General features: G+C 42.2%; 1 protein-coding gene and 1 long non-coding RNA gene across 8 annotated transcripts in view; both read left to right on the top strand.

The window, feature by feature from the left end:
• The window catches only part of LAMA2 (laminin subunit alpha 2), a 374,353-nt gene that overhangs the window by 263,490 nt on the left and 96,273 nt on the right, over window positions 1-14,590 (top strand). For 5 of the 7 annotated variants that reach the window (XM_081856105.1, XM_081856106.1, XM_081856107.1 and 2 more), the window contains 4 exons: window positions 2,719-2,853; window positions 3,924-4,048; window positions 8,181-8,267; window positions 10,303-10,496. In XM_081856105.1, the coding sequence (XP_081712231.1) occupies window positions 2,719-2,853; window positions 3,924-4,048; window positions 8,181-8,267; window positions 10,303-10,496 (541 nt within the window). The remainder of the gene's footprint in view (window positions 1-2,718; window positions 2,854-3,923; window positions 4,049-8,180; window positions 8,268-10,302; window positions 10,497-14,590) is intronic. The other 2 variants (XM_081856108.1, XM_081856111.1) reach the window with 1 other exon arrangement.
• On the top strand, window positions 10,539-13,543 carry LOC309338829. Its single transcript, XR_014155075.1, has 2 exons — window positions 10,539-11,016; window positions 11,388-13,543. It is a non-coding gene; the product is annotated as an uncharacterized lncRNA (long non-coding RNA).

The raw sequence follows: 14,590 nt of genomic DNA on the forward strand, positions 1-14,590 counted from the left end.
TAATTTTGATTTTTCCACCTGGAAGCCAATTTTTCTATCTGAATTGTAGGCCTCTCTTACTTGAAAATAATGTAACCAATCCCGCACCTTATCTTTAAGTTTCTCATAACTCTGCAATTTCAATTTATCGCCCTCCTGTTCCAAAATTTCCCAATATTTTGGCCAGTTAGTCTCCATATTGAGTTTTTTCAGAGCTTTTGCTTCCATAGGTGATAGCCACCTTGGGGTTTTGTTCTCCAAAAAGTCTTTATATTTAATCCAGACATTGAACAGTGCTTTTCTGACAATATGGTTTTTGAAAGCCCTATGCACTTTTTCCTTTCTGTACCACACATATGCATGCCACCCAAAAGCGTTATCATAACCTTCTAAATCTAAGATGTCTGTGTTCTCAAGAAGCAGCCATTCCTTCAACCAGCAAAATGCTGCTGATTCATAATATAATTTAAGGTCCGGCAGGGCAAACCCTCCTCTTTCTTTCACATCCGTAAGTATCTTAAATTTTATTCTGGGCTTTTTGCCCTGCCAGACAAATCTAGAAATGTCCTTTTGCCACTTCTTGAAACAGTCCATCTTGTCTATGATTTGCAATGATTGAAACAAAAACAGCATTCTTGGCAATACATTCATCTTAATAACAGCAATTCGACCGTGCTGGTGTCAGTTTATGAGGTGGTTCCATGGAAGTCTGCTGGCTCCGCTGCTAAGTGAACCTGACAGCCTTACCTGCGTTGCCACCAGGCTGTGTTAAAGATATGTGGGCTTCTACTTACTGTAGGTTATGGGAAGGCATCATTTTCCACTCTGCCCTGTATTCCTTGCACACAGCACTGTCTCTGTTCTACTGCAGCTCATCTTCTTCCAAAAACTAGGTTATTATTCTTGCTATCTGCTGTAGTGAAATTATGTAATTTGTATAATTATATAACATACATAATGATGTTGTCATTACGTTACTCCACCCCATTCATTTCAATGCAGAGGTGTCACAGTGTAAATTAGGGGGAAAGGTAATCAATAATGTATCATTTGCGAAATGAAAGCAACTAAAACAATGAATACAGATCTTATTCACTGCACTGATTTCCTTTCCAGACATGGGACAAATAAGCTAACAGCAATTTCTGTTCCTGTTTCCATTTTTGTCTGAAAACTATGCAAAACTATGCAGGTGTATGCCTGGTGGGTGAGTTTCAGTAATTAGGCAGGCCACTCTGGCTTCTGCTAGCAGTGCAGCAGACATAGTTCTGAGTTAGCAGCTGCCATGTCTCTGCCACCATCTCATGATACTGTACACCAGGAGTGCATGTTTACTCAGAAACAAGTCCCATTGTATTCAGTCATTCTGAATGAGGATTAGTTCATAGCAATCAGTCTTGGTGCTATGAAAATGCTAAGCTGTAAGCCTAAACTGAGAATAACTGAAACAAAGTATTGGGAAAGCTCAAAGGTGAAGGCCCTCTAAGTGTGATGAGTCCCAAGACACAACTAGCAACATAGGAACATAGGAAACTGCTTGTGAGGCACACCACTGGTTCTTCTGACTAGCGGTGGCTTTTCGGGGCTTTCTATAACCATGCTGTTTAGAGGATCCAGAAGTATCTGCAGGGCTTCAGCTTCCCCGTGTCGGATCTGCATTGTCCAGCAGTAGCTCTTCAAGGTTTCAGACAGTGTCCTCCCACCACCAATCCTGCTTGGAGATGCTGGGATTGAACCTCTGCATTCATAGCATGTACTGAGCCAAGGCTCTTACCTAACTTATTGTTGATTTTCAGATTCTGTACTTCTCAGAAGAGCTATAGATGCATTATAATGCTACCATTTTTGTTATCATCATTATTTACTGTTGCTATTTTTATTTTATAAAGCAGTTCTGTAGAACTCTGAAAAGGCAAACTCTGTCCACAGGTTTACAATCTGGTTAAAGATGAGGTGCATTAGGGAATAATAGGAAAGAAAGGAGGATCAGAAGATGCAGGATTGCTTCCCTTTTTTTGCATCTGTCATCTTTGATGGGAATTTTCAGCATGCTTGCTGATTTTTACTGCTGGGTGAAGAAAATGTACAAGACCTAGATAAATTTTATTTCAAGGACTAATGGTCTCAGGCCATGGTAGCATTTTTATTCTCCTGAATTCTTTATTTTTATGGTCTTTAAATTATACAAGTATACAAGTATAAATAATGTAGCCATGAAGACATATTTTGCTGAGTATCACTGGGCATTTGCTTGTTATCTATCAGCCTGTGTGTAGGCAGATATTAGCTTGTCATCTCAGAAAAACACAGCAAGGACAATGTGAATACAGAGTACTTTTGCTCACTTTGCACAGCCAGTGGTGTCTGGGTGTGGGTGTGCGCATGCACGCACGCGCGTCCGTGTGTGTGTATTTATGTATTTCGGGAGAAATACATGATGTACAAGGAGGGAGCATCTAAATGAAAGGTTTCTCTAGCTGTAATATGAAAAGCCTAGTAGTGTTGCTTTGCAACCCAAGGGATCTGGCAGCAGAGTTTTCAATTAGGATTGGTTCTGTTACTTCTAAAGTGTAGTGTGCACTGTTTGTAAAACAGCTTGAAGCATGCAGTTGGAATGATGAAGAGCAGGTTGCCTGTCAAAGCTAGTGGGAATGGAGATGTGTTTGCAGTCTTATCCAATCCTTCCTATCCAAGCCACAATATAATGGCATTTGGTTTCCTCACTGTGTTTTCTTGCAGACATGCTCCCCAGGTTTCTATAGACTTCCTTCCACATCTGCTGGCAGAAGACCAGGACCGGCATTTGGTGCCTGTGTTCCGTGTCAGTGCCATGGCCATAGTGACATGTGTGATCCTGAGACCTCAATATGTCAGGTACAACAATTATGCTTTGCCTAGACTGTTTATCAAATTATTTTGTCTTTGTGCAGAGTTCTTTGCACCATAACAAAACAGCAGCCATGGAGCTGATTTTTTTTTATTTGTTCAATAAATATGTTGTACTATATATACACCAGAGTTTGCAATGGAAAATAAAGTATGAACTACAAACACAAACAGCCATATGCTGCAGAAACACAACTGGCCACATCTCATTGGCACATGTCTGGAATGTATTCTACATCACTTTGTCATAGTTGATACTACCAACATGATTGCCACACAAGCTGTGGACCAGTTTCTAAACATAATAGGGCCAATTCATGTGTGTGTGTGTGCGCGCGCGCACTCGGGTAGTCCATAGGGAACTAGCTGAGAGAAGAAACCCAAAAATAGATGATTACAGAAAACAGTATGGACCAACTTAATAGAAGAACTTCAGGTAGTAAGTAGATGTATTTCTGGGAGAGTTGAGTGAGCAGATAAAGTAATGTGGGGAGAAGACGAGAGTATTGTATGCTGGGACTGATTTCAAATAGCTAGCCAGAACTCAAGTGATCTTCACTAGATCTCTAGAGCCAATGCAGTTAGAGATGGATGAGCTCACCAGAGCTCCCCTTGGATTATCTTGGAAATGATCCTAGTTCTTCAATAATAAACAAATAAATCAGAAAATCTTGGAATGTTTCCTACACCAAACCGAAACCTGGAGAATTAACCAAGCATAGGCTTTCAACTTTTTAATTCTGTCCTTATTTAATGTAATGGGGGGGTTAACACTGTCCCATTAAAGAGGCAGAATTAAAGACTGCAGAGCAAAAGGGGAAGCTTAGAAGGGAACCCCCAGCTGATGACCAATGTGGTATTGGCTTCCCTTCTGTCCCCCTCTCACCTCTCCCTCACCCAACACCATTCTGCTTCACTTCATTGTAATGGAGTGAGAAACACAATTCTGGATTAAACAAACCTTAGGTCTATTCCAACCAATATGTTATTATGTAATGGTGGTGACGAACAAAAATGTTTTCAAGCTGGTTCCTGAAAATTGTCTCTTTGTTTCGCAGAACTGCCGTCACAACACTAGTGGCGACCACTGTGATAGGTGTGCCCTTGGGTTCTATGGGATTGTTAGAGGATCGCCTAATGATTGCCGACCTTGCGCATGCCCACTGGCTGTTTCAAGCAACAAGTAAGCCTGTGTTACAAATCTGCCTTAGCTTTAGCCTAGATTTCCCTCGGGGTTCTCCTGGGTCAGTTGTCAGTGATTAGAAAGAATAGTGCATGGAGTCACAATGAATAGTGACTGAACCACCTCTGCTGAATTGTCTTGCTTCAGAAATTGCTTCCTGGCTAATTAGCTATGTAGAAATCCATAAAGGGTGGAAAATGTAATAGTCAACGGATAATGAATGAGCATTATAAAAATTATTCTCACAAGTGAAGCTAGAACGGAGCTTTCAAGTTCAATATAATCACAAGGGAGCCATAGAGAGACTTATGCTCATATTTTGAGCTGCCATAAAAGCATTACAGTACCTCGCTCTGGGCTTTGTAATTTATCGAGTTCTTATTTAATGTTATGTTGGTTTGGGACAACTTGTGAACGATCAAATAATTTAAAGGAGATACTATCATGCTGAATCCATTTGGTGGGGTATGTTATGCTAATGACCTTTCCATCCCATTATTCTTCTGCAAATGTGACTTAAAATGTTATTAATTTTATGCTGAGAGGTCTCTTCTTTTTCTCATCGTCCTTTATGCTGTATCTGATTGTTTTATCTAAAAGACTTGTGCTATGTTGGTTTCAGGCTTTAGCAATACTCAACATTTCTTTGCATCCTTTGAAGATGCTGCCTGTTCTTTAACACAGTGACCAACAGGCGCATTCATGACAGAAAGCCATCAAACCTCTGTTTAGAAATCTCCAAGGAAGGAGAGTCCATCACTTTCCAAGGGAGTCTGTTCATCCTACTGTTGAACAGATCTCACATCAGAAAGTTCTTCCTGATGTTTTCTTGAAGCTTGTCAATATATCTCTTAAAGTTTGGTGCTCAAAGCTGAACACAGTACTCCAGGTGTGGTCTGACCAAGGCAGAATTGAGTGTCACTGTGACTTCCATTGTTTTGGACACTATACTTCTGTTGATGCGGTCTAGAATAGCATGTCGACTACTAAGATCTTTTTCCCATATACTACTGGCAATCTGGGTGCCCCCATCTTAGATTTGTGCAGCTGATTCTTCCTGCCTAAGTGTAGAACCTGACATTTGTCCCTTTTGAAATTCATTTTGTTAGTTTAGACCCAGTTCTCCAATCTGTTCAGGTCATCCTGCATCCTGACTCTGTGGCATTGGCTACCCCTCCCAGCTTGGTGTCATCTGCAAATCTGATGAGCATCCCCTCAATTCCTTCAGCCAAATCATTTATGAAAACAACAAACATTGTGTTTATTGAGCAACAGTGGGCCCAGGACAGAACCCTTACAAGGTTATTGTAAGGACTATAAGTAGATAAGACATGTGAAGTGCTTGAAACATGCACAATGTTCTTATTAAAACCAGTTTTGGTCGTAAGTCTCTATCAGTTGGAATGAAAGCATCTTAGCTAGCTAGACTGCAGATTGTTGAACGTATCTAATTGTTTATGAAGCAAGGCAGAATACTAAGCTTTGAGTATATTGCTCTTCTACTTTTGCTTCACCGCAGAGGCCACAATACTAAGAGTCGGTAGGAGTTTAAGTCTTTAAATTTTTAACATGTTTTCCTGTTTCTTTATTCAGCATTCAGTTTCAAATGTGATGAGCTGGTGTGAGTGTAGGGGGAGGGGAATCTCAAGACTGTGACTTGCTTGGCGGGTCTGTTTTCACTGAGTTGAAAATGTGTTGGATAATGAGTTTGTGAGTAGATCAATTTGTTTACATTTTTTGCAAAGGTGTAATTTTATTACTCATTCAAGCACTATTGATTTAATGCATTACAAGCAACTTAGAGGAGGATGCTGACTGCACTATAGCTAAGGGGAAGCTTTTGTCTGGGGCTCCAGCTGCCACAGTGGTTTTTTAGCATTAACCTGGCTCAGCAAGTGTTGCACAGGTAGTTGCAAATGTTGTGGCACCTGCTTCCGTCAATGCTTTTCCTCTTCTCCTGTTTGATGTATGTTCTACAAACCCTGGGCATATCAGCTTAACATTTCCAACAATTCCACATGCTCCTCAGGGCTTTAAAGTCTGCATGGAGGTTAAATATCATGTCACAAAATTCTTACAATAACCTTGCTTAGCCGGCAAAACAGGCAAAGTGCCAAAATGAAGTGCGGCCTATTGATTTCAATGGGGTTCCTCCCAGGAGTGGGAATAGGATTGTAGCCTTGAAACTATTAAATGGTGAGAGCAGATTCTGTAAGCGGAAAGGCTGAAGCATTTGGATAGTTTTATTATTTGGGGGGTGGAGATGTTGAACAGTTCAATCTTAACTGCATAATTTACACTGGTGCAAGTTACGTAAATTTCGCTGGGTTGCTAGGTCACATGACTGAGCTCCCTGAACAGTCATTTTGTGGGGCTTATGCCACCGTCAATTACACTGGCTTAACTTCTACTAGCTCGGACCCCAGCTGAGCTGGGGAAAGGGCTTAGGCTGGTTTCAGCTTAGACAGAGGACGGACTTCCACGGGTATATCCTCAGCTCAGCAGGAGAAACCCAAAGTCCACCGAATCCAAACTCTCTCATCCTGGTCGATCTTGGATTTAGATTGTTAATCTCCAAATAAAAACAGCATGGACTGGAATGACAACTCTGCAGCATTGCCAGAGGCCTTCATTTATTAAATGATACTTTAAAAATCTGCTAAAGATCAGAACATGTATCTGAAACACTTTTGGTGAATGTATCATCATTTAAGAAATTTGTCTAGTTTTCACTAGCAATTTATTCATTTGCTTTCCAGCTGAGAAGCAGCCACACGTCTACAGTACAAACAGTGTATAAGAGGGTTTAAGCAGGCTAGACAGTACCATGAACTCTAAAGTATACATTAAAAACTTCAATAGAAAGTAGTAGCGTTAACCCGCATTATTCTCTCCCTAGCAGACATTCAGTATCTAAAGGCAAGGAAATTGAATTTATGAATATTACTATTCAATGACAAACCTTGACACTGGCCCCTTTTGGTCAGTTCACTCATTCAGACTGTTGGCAGTGAACTTGAATTCCATTCAAATCCATTTAAAAAAGAGCAGAAAACTACTCTGTAATTCATAACAAAACAATGTAATAACAGCAACAAAAGCAGATCTCTTCTCTCCTCTAGGAGCCATGCCCTTTCCCCACTAGAAAATCATGGACAAATGTTTCCAGGAGTACAAAAACAATAACATTTACTGAAAATGGGTGTTATGTGACATCCTACCATTAATATGGGAAATTAACAGTACAATCCTGTGCATGTTTACTCAGAAGTAAATCCCATTGAGTTGAACGTAACTTACTCCCAGGTAAATCATCTGCATAGAATTGTGGCCAAATTTGTAAAAATCCATGCCATCAGATTTTTTATATGCTTATTGTTTATCAAAGAGTAGCTCTTAACATTTACTTGAAGTGCAATCTTACTTGACCACTGCTGCATTTGTAGCCTTGCTGCTTATGTGGACCAGAACAGAAGATGAGGAGAGGCAGGAAAAAACCCTCTTCGGTGCCAGCTCCCAAGCTGGTGCAGCAAAGAGGCCCAGATTAGGGCTGTTGCTGTAATGTGATGGCAGTGGGACTGGCTCAGCATGCTGTGGTCCCTGTACTAGCTCAACCAAAGAAACACCCTGGGCAAGGGTGGTGGGGAAATTCCCAATTATTATCACTGCAAAGATTCTGCTGGTGGAAGTGCACTGGTGCTCTCCTCACTAGTTTGGCTCTGCCTGTGACGGAGGAGGCAGATTCAGGTAGGGCTCAACAGAGGACCACTTCTGCCTCATCCATACCCAGCATGGCAGATTGGGGGTTGCGATTTTTTTGCCCATGATAATTTAAAGTCACTTTTTCCAAAGCAAACAGCATTTATGGTCAGTTTCTTTCATTTCGGTTACCAAATGCTATATAATTTTGTCAATTGATGAAACAGGACATTTCCCATTAAGAAAATGTACATTGTGTGATGTGACAAGTCCACAGAAGTCTTTAACTGACATGCTTTTGCATCAAAATCATCACAGCTGCATTTTTAAATTGTGAGAGGGGGGTCCAAAATCACTTGGATGCCCCTCTCTGCATCTGTCATATGTTACATGAAAGAGAGAAAAGCTTATGGTTTTGATTTTCTGCTTTAAGCTTCAGTCCATCATGCGTTGCAGAAGGCGTCAATGATTACCGATGTACTGCTTGCCCACCTGGATATGAAGGACAGTACTGTGAAAGGTAAGGAAAAGTACTGAGCACAAATTATAAAATAAAGATGTAGCAACTAGGAAACAAATGGCAAAAGGAGTGATGGACAAGCAAGCAATAAATGTGTGCTAAATTTGTCTAATCAGAAGAGGCCCATTGTAATGAGGGAATAAATTGCAACCAGGATGCGGGTGGCGCTGTGGTCTAAACCACGGAGCCTCTTGGGCTTGCTGATTGGAAGGTCGGTGGTTCGAATCCCCGCGATGGAGTGAGCTCCCGTTGCTCTGTCCCAGCTCCTGCCAACCTAGCAGTTCGAAAGCCTGCCAGTGCAAGTAGCTAAATAGGTACCACTGCAGTGAGAAGATAAATGGCATTTCTGTGCGCTCTGGTACTCATCTCAGTCCTCTGTGTGCCAGTTTAGTCATGCTGGCCACATGGCCCGGAAAACTGTGGACAAACACCGGCTCCCCCCCGCCTGAAAGCGAGATGAGTGCCACAAGCCCATAGTCGCCTTTGACTGGACTTAACCGTCCAGGGGTCCTTTAATTTTACCTAACTTTTATATGTTTTATTAAATAACTGGATTCACATTCCTAATTCTCAGATGTGGTTATAATACAATAAGCTTATCTGCCCCCTTGTGACTCTGTGTGTACCATAGAATCAGAGCAGACTGCAGAAAGGTCAGCTGGGCAGTGATCACATATCCCAGCACTTTGGGGTCCTTTATGGGCTGGCAGCAGAGTGCAGCCCCTCCTCACTGGTATGGGGAACCAAAGCAGAAGCTCCCCAAGGGAAAACAAGGGAGGAGCTGTGAAAGAAAAGCAGGACCAGGAAAGTGTTACTGCTCTCACCCTTGGTTGGCAGAGGGTTGCAGGTAGGACCGAGTAGATGGGCTTCATTCAGGCAGTGAAAAGGCAGGAGAGCAGAAGGTGACCAGCAAGACCTGTATGTCGCTGCTCCTACCAGTGAACAAGCGCTGTGTCAAACAAGGTGGAGCCAGCAAGACTTGAATAGTGCTCTGCTCTTCATCTTCTGAGTCTGCAGATGTTATCTTCCATCATCTCTTGGAAGATTATCGACAGGTGGTTTTCTGCCACGGTGAGACTGCCTATGCTTTGCCTTCCCATATCTGATAGAAGGAACAGTTTTTCTCCATAGCTGACTGAAAGCCTTACCAGGTTCCTACCTCTCTTTTTGTCAGTTGCCATCCCCTTGTTGAATTTCTGTCATGCAGAATGACTGCAGTGGGCTAGGTTGGATCTTGTTATTGGTAACCCTGGAGATGCCTCCAGATTGTTATGACTTTGCTATTCTTAGGAAGGGCACTTGGGGATTATATGGGGATTGAACAGAACCAGCTAGTGACCTGCTATATCTCCAAGCTATTGAGACTTGTTGCTTCACATGCTGAAGCATTTGATTATTAGGACATACTAGAACTCCAAGATGAAAAAGTTACTGGGTATTAGTTGCAGGCCTCAAGTAGACTGTGGGGGAGCAAGCCTCCTTTGTAAGCTTATATTGAATAAAATTTCAGTGCAGCCTCTTTTTTCACTGTCAGATTAGCATTCCAAAAGCCGTCATTGTTCATTTGTATAATCACATTACTGCATAGCAGTTTGATGGAGGTGTCTGCAATAAAGCTAAATGTTTAACATGATCTTAAGTAGAAAGATAGGACGATATCGACAGAATGAAATTCACTGAAGACAAGAGTTGCTCATAGGAAGAACGAAAAAAGAGATATGTGATGAAAGAAAGTGCTTTGCTCACTTATGACTCCCCTTGCCAATGGCAGCCACCCCCTCCCTTTTATACTTTGTCAGAGCCACCCATCACCTGCCTGTGCTACCTGTGCTACCACACAAGAACCACACCTCCCTCCAGAACTTGCAAAAAAAAACCAACCCTCTCCCTGGACCTTGCCAAACCTCTCTCTCTCTCTCTCTCTCTCTCTCTCTCTCTCCATCCTAACCTTCTATGATGATTCCTCCGCAGAAACTCATTTACCCCAACTTCATAAGACTAATTTAGTTTTTATTGTATTTTTGCAACTTTGTAGATGTTCACCTGGATACACTGGGAACCCAAGAATTCCTGGTGGATCTTGCCAAGAATGTGAGTGCCATCCATATGGTTCTCTGCCTGTTCCCTGTGATCCTGTCACTGGACAGTGCACGTGCAAACCTGGATCTACTGGCTGGAAGTGTGCAGGATGTGAACCCCGGCATGCTCGAGAAGGCATAGCATGTGTTTGTATGTATATTAACAGTACTTCTGGATCTTGGGTGTCTTGTTTTGCTTTTCAGAATGTGAATCGTGTTTTTTTCAGAATTTTACTGAGAATAGGCGCTGCCCCTCCAATATCCCTGGAATCATGTCCTTTTTCTATCTTCCATGTCTAGAACTGCTGGTATTGGTGAGACCCAAACACAGAGAGTGGGAAACAGTTCTGCTCGCACATGGGGAGGGAACAATAACGTCTGACAGCAGGCTCTTGTGGTTTACAGGGTGCCACTCTGGAAGCTCCTTTGGCCTCTAGGGTGGAGTAAATAGGTAGGTAGTTACTATTTGAAGGAAAGAGCTGAAAAGCTTCATGTATATGATCAGAACAGAAGATCATACTGGGTTGAACATGGAGCTGCCTTATATCAAAGCTGACCGTTAGACTAGCAGCACCTCCCCAGAATTTCAAAAGGGGATCCATCCCAGTCCTATAGGAGATTGAACCTAGGACCTTTACATGCAAATATGTGGTCAGCTAGGGACACGGGTGGTGCTGTGGGTTAAACCACAGAGCCTAGGACTTGCCGATCAGAAGGTCAGCGGTTCGAATCCCCGCAATGGGGTGAGCTCCCGTTGCTCGGTCCCTGCTCCTGCCAACCTAGCACTTCAAAAGCACGTCAAAGTGCAAGTAGATAAATAGGTACTGCTCCGGCGGGAAGGTAAACGGCGTTTCCGTGCGCTGCTCTGGTTCGCCAGAAGCAGCTTAGTCATGCTGGCCACATGACCCAGAAGCTGTACGCCGGCTCCCTCAGCCAGTAAAGTGAGATGAGCGCCGCAACCCCAGAATCGGTCACGACTGGACCTAATGGTCAGGGGTCCGTTTACCTTTACCTTTTATGTGGTCAGCTGATGAGAAATGAGCTTCCCCCTTGTTTGAATCTCATCCAGCAGAAGGAGTAAGATGGATTTTCAAACCCCACAAAAATATACTTTTTAAAGCTTCCATCATGGTTTTCACAGATCCTTTGACAGATTATATGGGATTTATTTAATTTTTATGTACCCTCCTAAATATTGATCAACTCTGTCATTTTCTGATTAATATTTTCTTGGAATGTTGCCTTCTCCAGCTCCCCTAGTCATGCTGGTTCACACATGCCTAATAAAACACAGAGCTGGGTGAAGGAGTACAAGATGTTGAAGGCTGTACACTTTGATAAAAGTATAAAAATAACCACCATTTCAGCGCTGACAGCACTGATAGATTTCTCCAGCATCGCTCTTCTGTGTAGATTGCCTTCTCTTTTATTATTGCTTGAATTCTGGTCACTGTGAAATTGATCCTGTATTTCTGCTTTCTGTCCTCAGCATGTGACCAATTTACTCTGATTAGCTACACTTAAGCCTATCAAAATGATAATCAAAAATTACATTGCAGAATCTGCTTTTGGATGGTTAGTCCATTCCCGTCAAAGACAAGGACAGTCACAGGTGAAACGTGAATGCAAAAATAGAAAATTGCAATTGAATAAGGACTCATCTGTGATGTTTGCTTAATGTGTTGCTAAAAACACTGGGAACAATTCTGAAGAATTCTGCCTGCTTGGACAGTTAAACCATCATGCTATTGGAATAAATGTGAGGAGAGGGCAAGGACCTTCTGATCCTGCTTCCTCTATCACCTCCCCCATTGTCCCATCATCCTCCACACATTGCAGGAGAAGGTCTGGGCTGCTGTAATTCTAAAGCTCTGTGTTGCTTAGAACCCTGATTGTGCAGGTACAACAGGCTTCCTACTTTGTCCTCCAGGCAACAATGGGGGTGGCACTTAATTTTCATGGTTGGCAACGTAATTTGCCAAGCATAGAGTTGGCAAAGCCACTTTCTGCAGGGTTCAACTAAGCCAGGCACAGGCAAACTCCAGCCCTCCTGATATTTGGGACTACAATTCCCATCAGCCCTAGCTAACAGGACCAGTGGTCAGGGAATGATGGGAATTGTAGTCCCAAACATCTGGAGGACCGGAGTTTGCCTATGCCTGAACTAAGCATTTGAATCTCCCACAGGTAACTCAGTCACACAGCCAATCCACTGGTCTTGAACTCACTGCCTGTCAGCTGATGGGCAGCAACTGCACCCTACTCCCTGCAAGGGTCAGCTGCATAGTCAAATTTCCTGTGGAGAACTTGCTTTGCAGCCTGTCAAGCCGTATCTGTATCTACCCCCCACCTGATAGGGTGTCAGATGTGGGCAGATGAGTGTGGTTTTGGGGAAACAACCTCGCAAGCCAAATTGGGACCCATTTCAGGCCATTCCATTTGGTTGGTGGGCCAGAGGTTCCCAACCCAGCTTAGAAGGTGACCCACGCTCTGAATTCAGTTAGCGTTCAGATGGCAAGGGCTTGCTAAGCAAGCAGTGAGAGCCAGCTTTCTGCCATGATTGAGGTTCTTAGGATTCTGGCCTTGGAGAACACTTTTCTTTTGAAAATGACTGATGAGCTGGGCAAAATTTAGGGCAGTATCCATCTTAAGTGCATTTGCTGGTGCAAGGCCTTCTGGTTACACAACAGAACTACCCCGCTCCTCTCCCCACAAACACTCCCAAAATCTGCCATGGAGGCTTTGAGGGGAAATCCATAACAGCTTCAGGCAGGAGGCATGGGGCGAGAAGAGGGAGCAGAACTTCCATTATGCAACCAAAAGTCCTTGCATTAGGACAAGCGTGGGGATCCCTTGGCTGCCCAGAAGTTGCTGAACTACAACTCCCAACAGCCCCAGCAAGTATGGCCAATGGCCAGGGATGGTTGGAATTATAGTTCACCAACATCTGGAAGGCCAAAAAAATTCTGCACCTGTGCTATGGGAAGCAATTCATTAGATAATGCACATAAGATTTAGTTACCTTTGCAAGCAGTTTTTTCTTTAAAAAAAAAGACTTCCTTGTTTTAACAAACATGCTTTCTTATGAGGCATTTCACATTTAAGACAACTCTGAGATGTGCTGTATTTGGTAAGTGAAGCAGATTTGTGAGGAAAAGCTGGTGCTTGCTGCTAACTCTTTACTGAAACATTGCATGATTTTTTTGTCTTTCATGTGTGCACAGCAGTAATGATCTGGACATAATGCTGCGTTTTCTAATAGTGAACAGAAATTTATACTGACAGTTTTATATATTAAGCCATAGAAATATTTAGTCATGTATAAATTATGTAATTAGAGCCTTGAAACGTTTTCAGTACGTTCCAGGCTGCATATTGGAGTAACATTACTCTGTCTCTTTTACTAAATTGTGGAACTTGCTACATCTTCTCTTTTCAACCCAATTATCTAGCAAGAGGTGTTAATGCATGATGAATGTTCAGTGTGCACGTTATAGGCAACAGTTGCTTGTTCATTCTGAATATTTTCATGTCTTTATAAGCCATTCAGGATTTGTTTTTTGTTTTGTTTTTCCTATCATGCTGAATTAAGTTGGTTTTCATTTGCATCCCATTTTGCTATATTTATTGCCAGCTATTTCAAGGTTAACTAGAAAAGGGTTACTTAAACAAAAGAGTATACATCAGTGTTAAGTAGGGAAATCTGTTAGTATGCAGCTCTCTGTTGGTCCAGCACAACAAAGTATTTTTATTTATTTTTTTAGGATTCTAGGTCTTTCAAATAAAATGGTATTCTACTATTTATTTGATTTATAGTTTCTGAATGCCTGCCTGACAGATCTGTCTGACTCCTTGACCAACTAGAATAGATGTTGGTATATAAAACACAGAGCCCAGTGTTAAAACTATATGTTATTTATGGAAATGTGCTTTCTCTTTGTGTTCCTTACGCAAGCACACAAATGAGAAGACTTGCACCACTAATAGGTTTTTCTGATGTGCATGCATAAAGTAGAAAATATTGCCCCCTTACTCAAGCAATTATAGTGCACTTCAGTTCAAGCAACAAATTAGTGGGAGGACTGTATGGAGTGGAAAGGAAAAAGAACTTAGTGAGGAAAGGAAGGAGCTGAAAATAACATCTCCGTGCTTCCTTGTGCAGCTTGACAGTTGCCTTCTCATTGCACTAAATCAATTTGTCTCCCATCCAATGATTTTCCTTGCTGTTGTTTCTACTTCTGCAGC

This window comes from Podarcis erhardii (genome assembly GCF_964252035.2).
Source record: "Podarcis erhardii genome assembly, chromosome: 3".
NCBI classification, from domain to species: domain Eukaryota; kingdom Metazoa; phylum Chordata; class Lepidosauria; order Squamata; family Lacertidae; genus Podarcis; species Podarcis erhardii.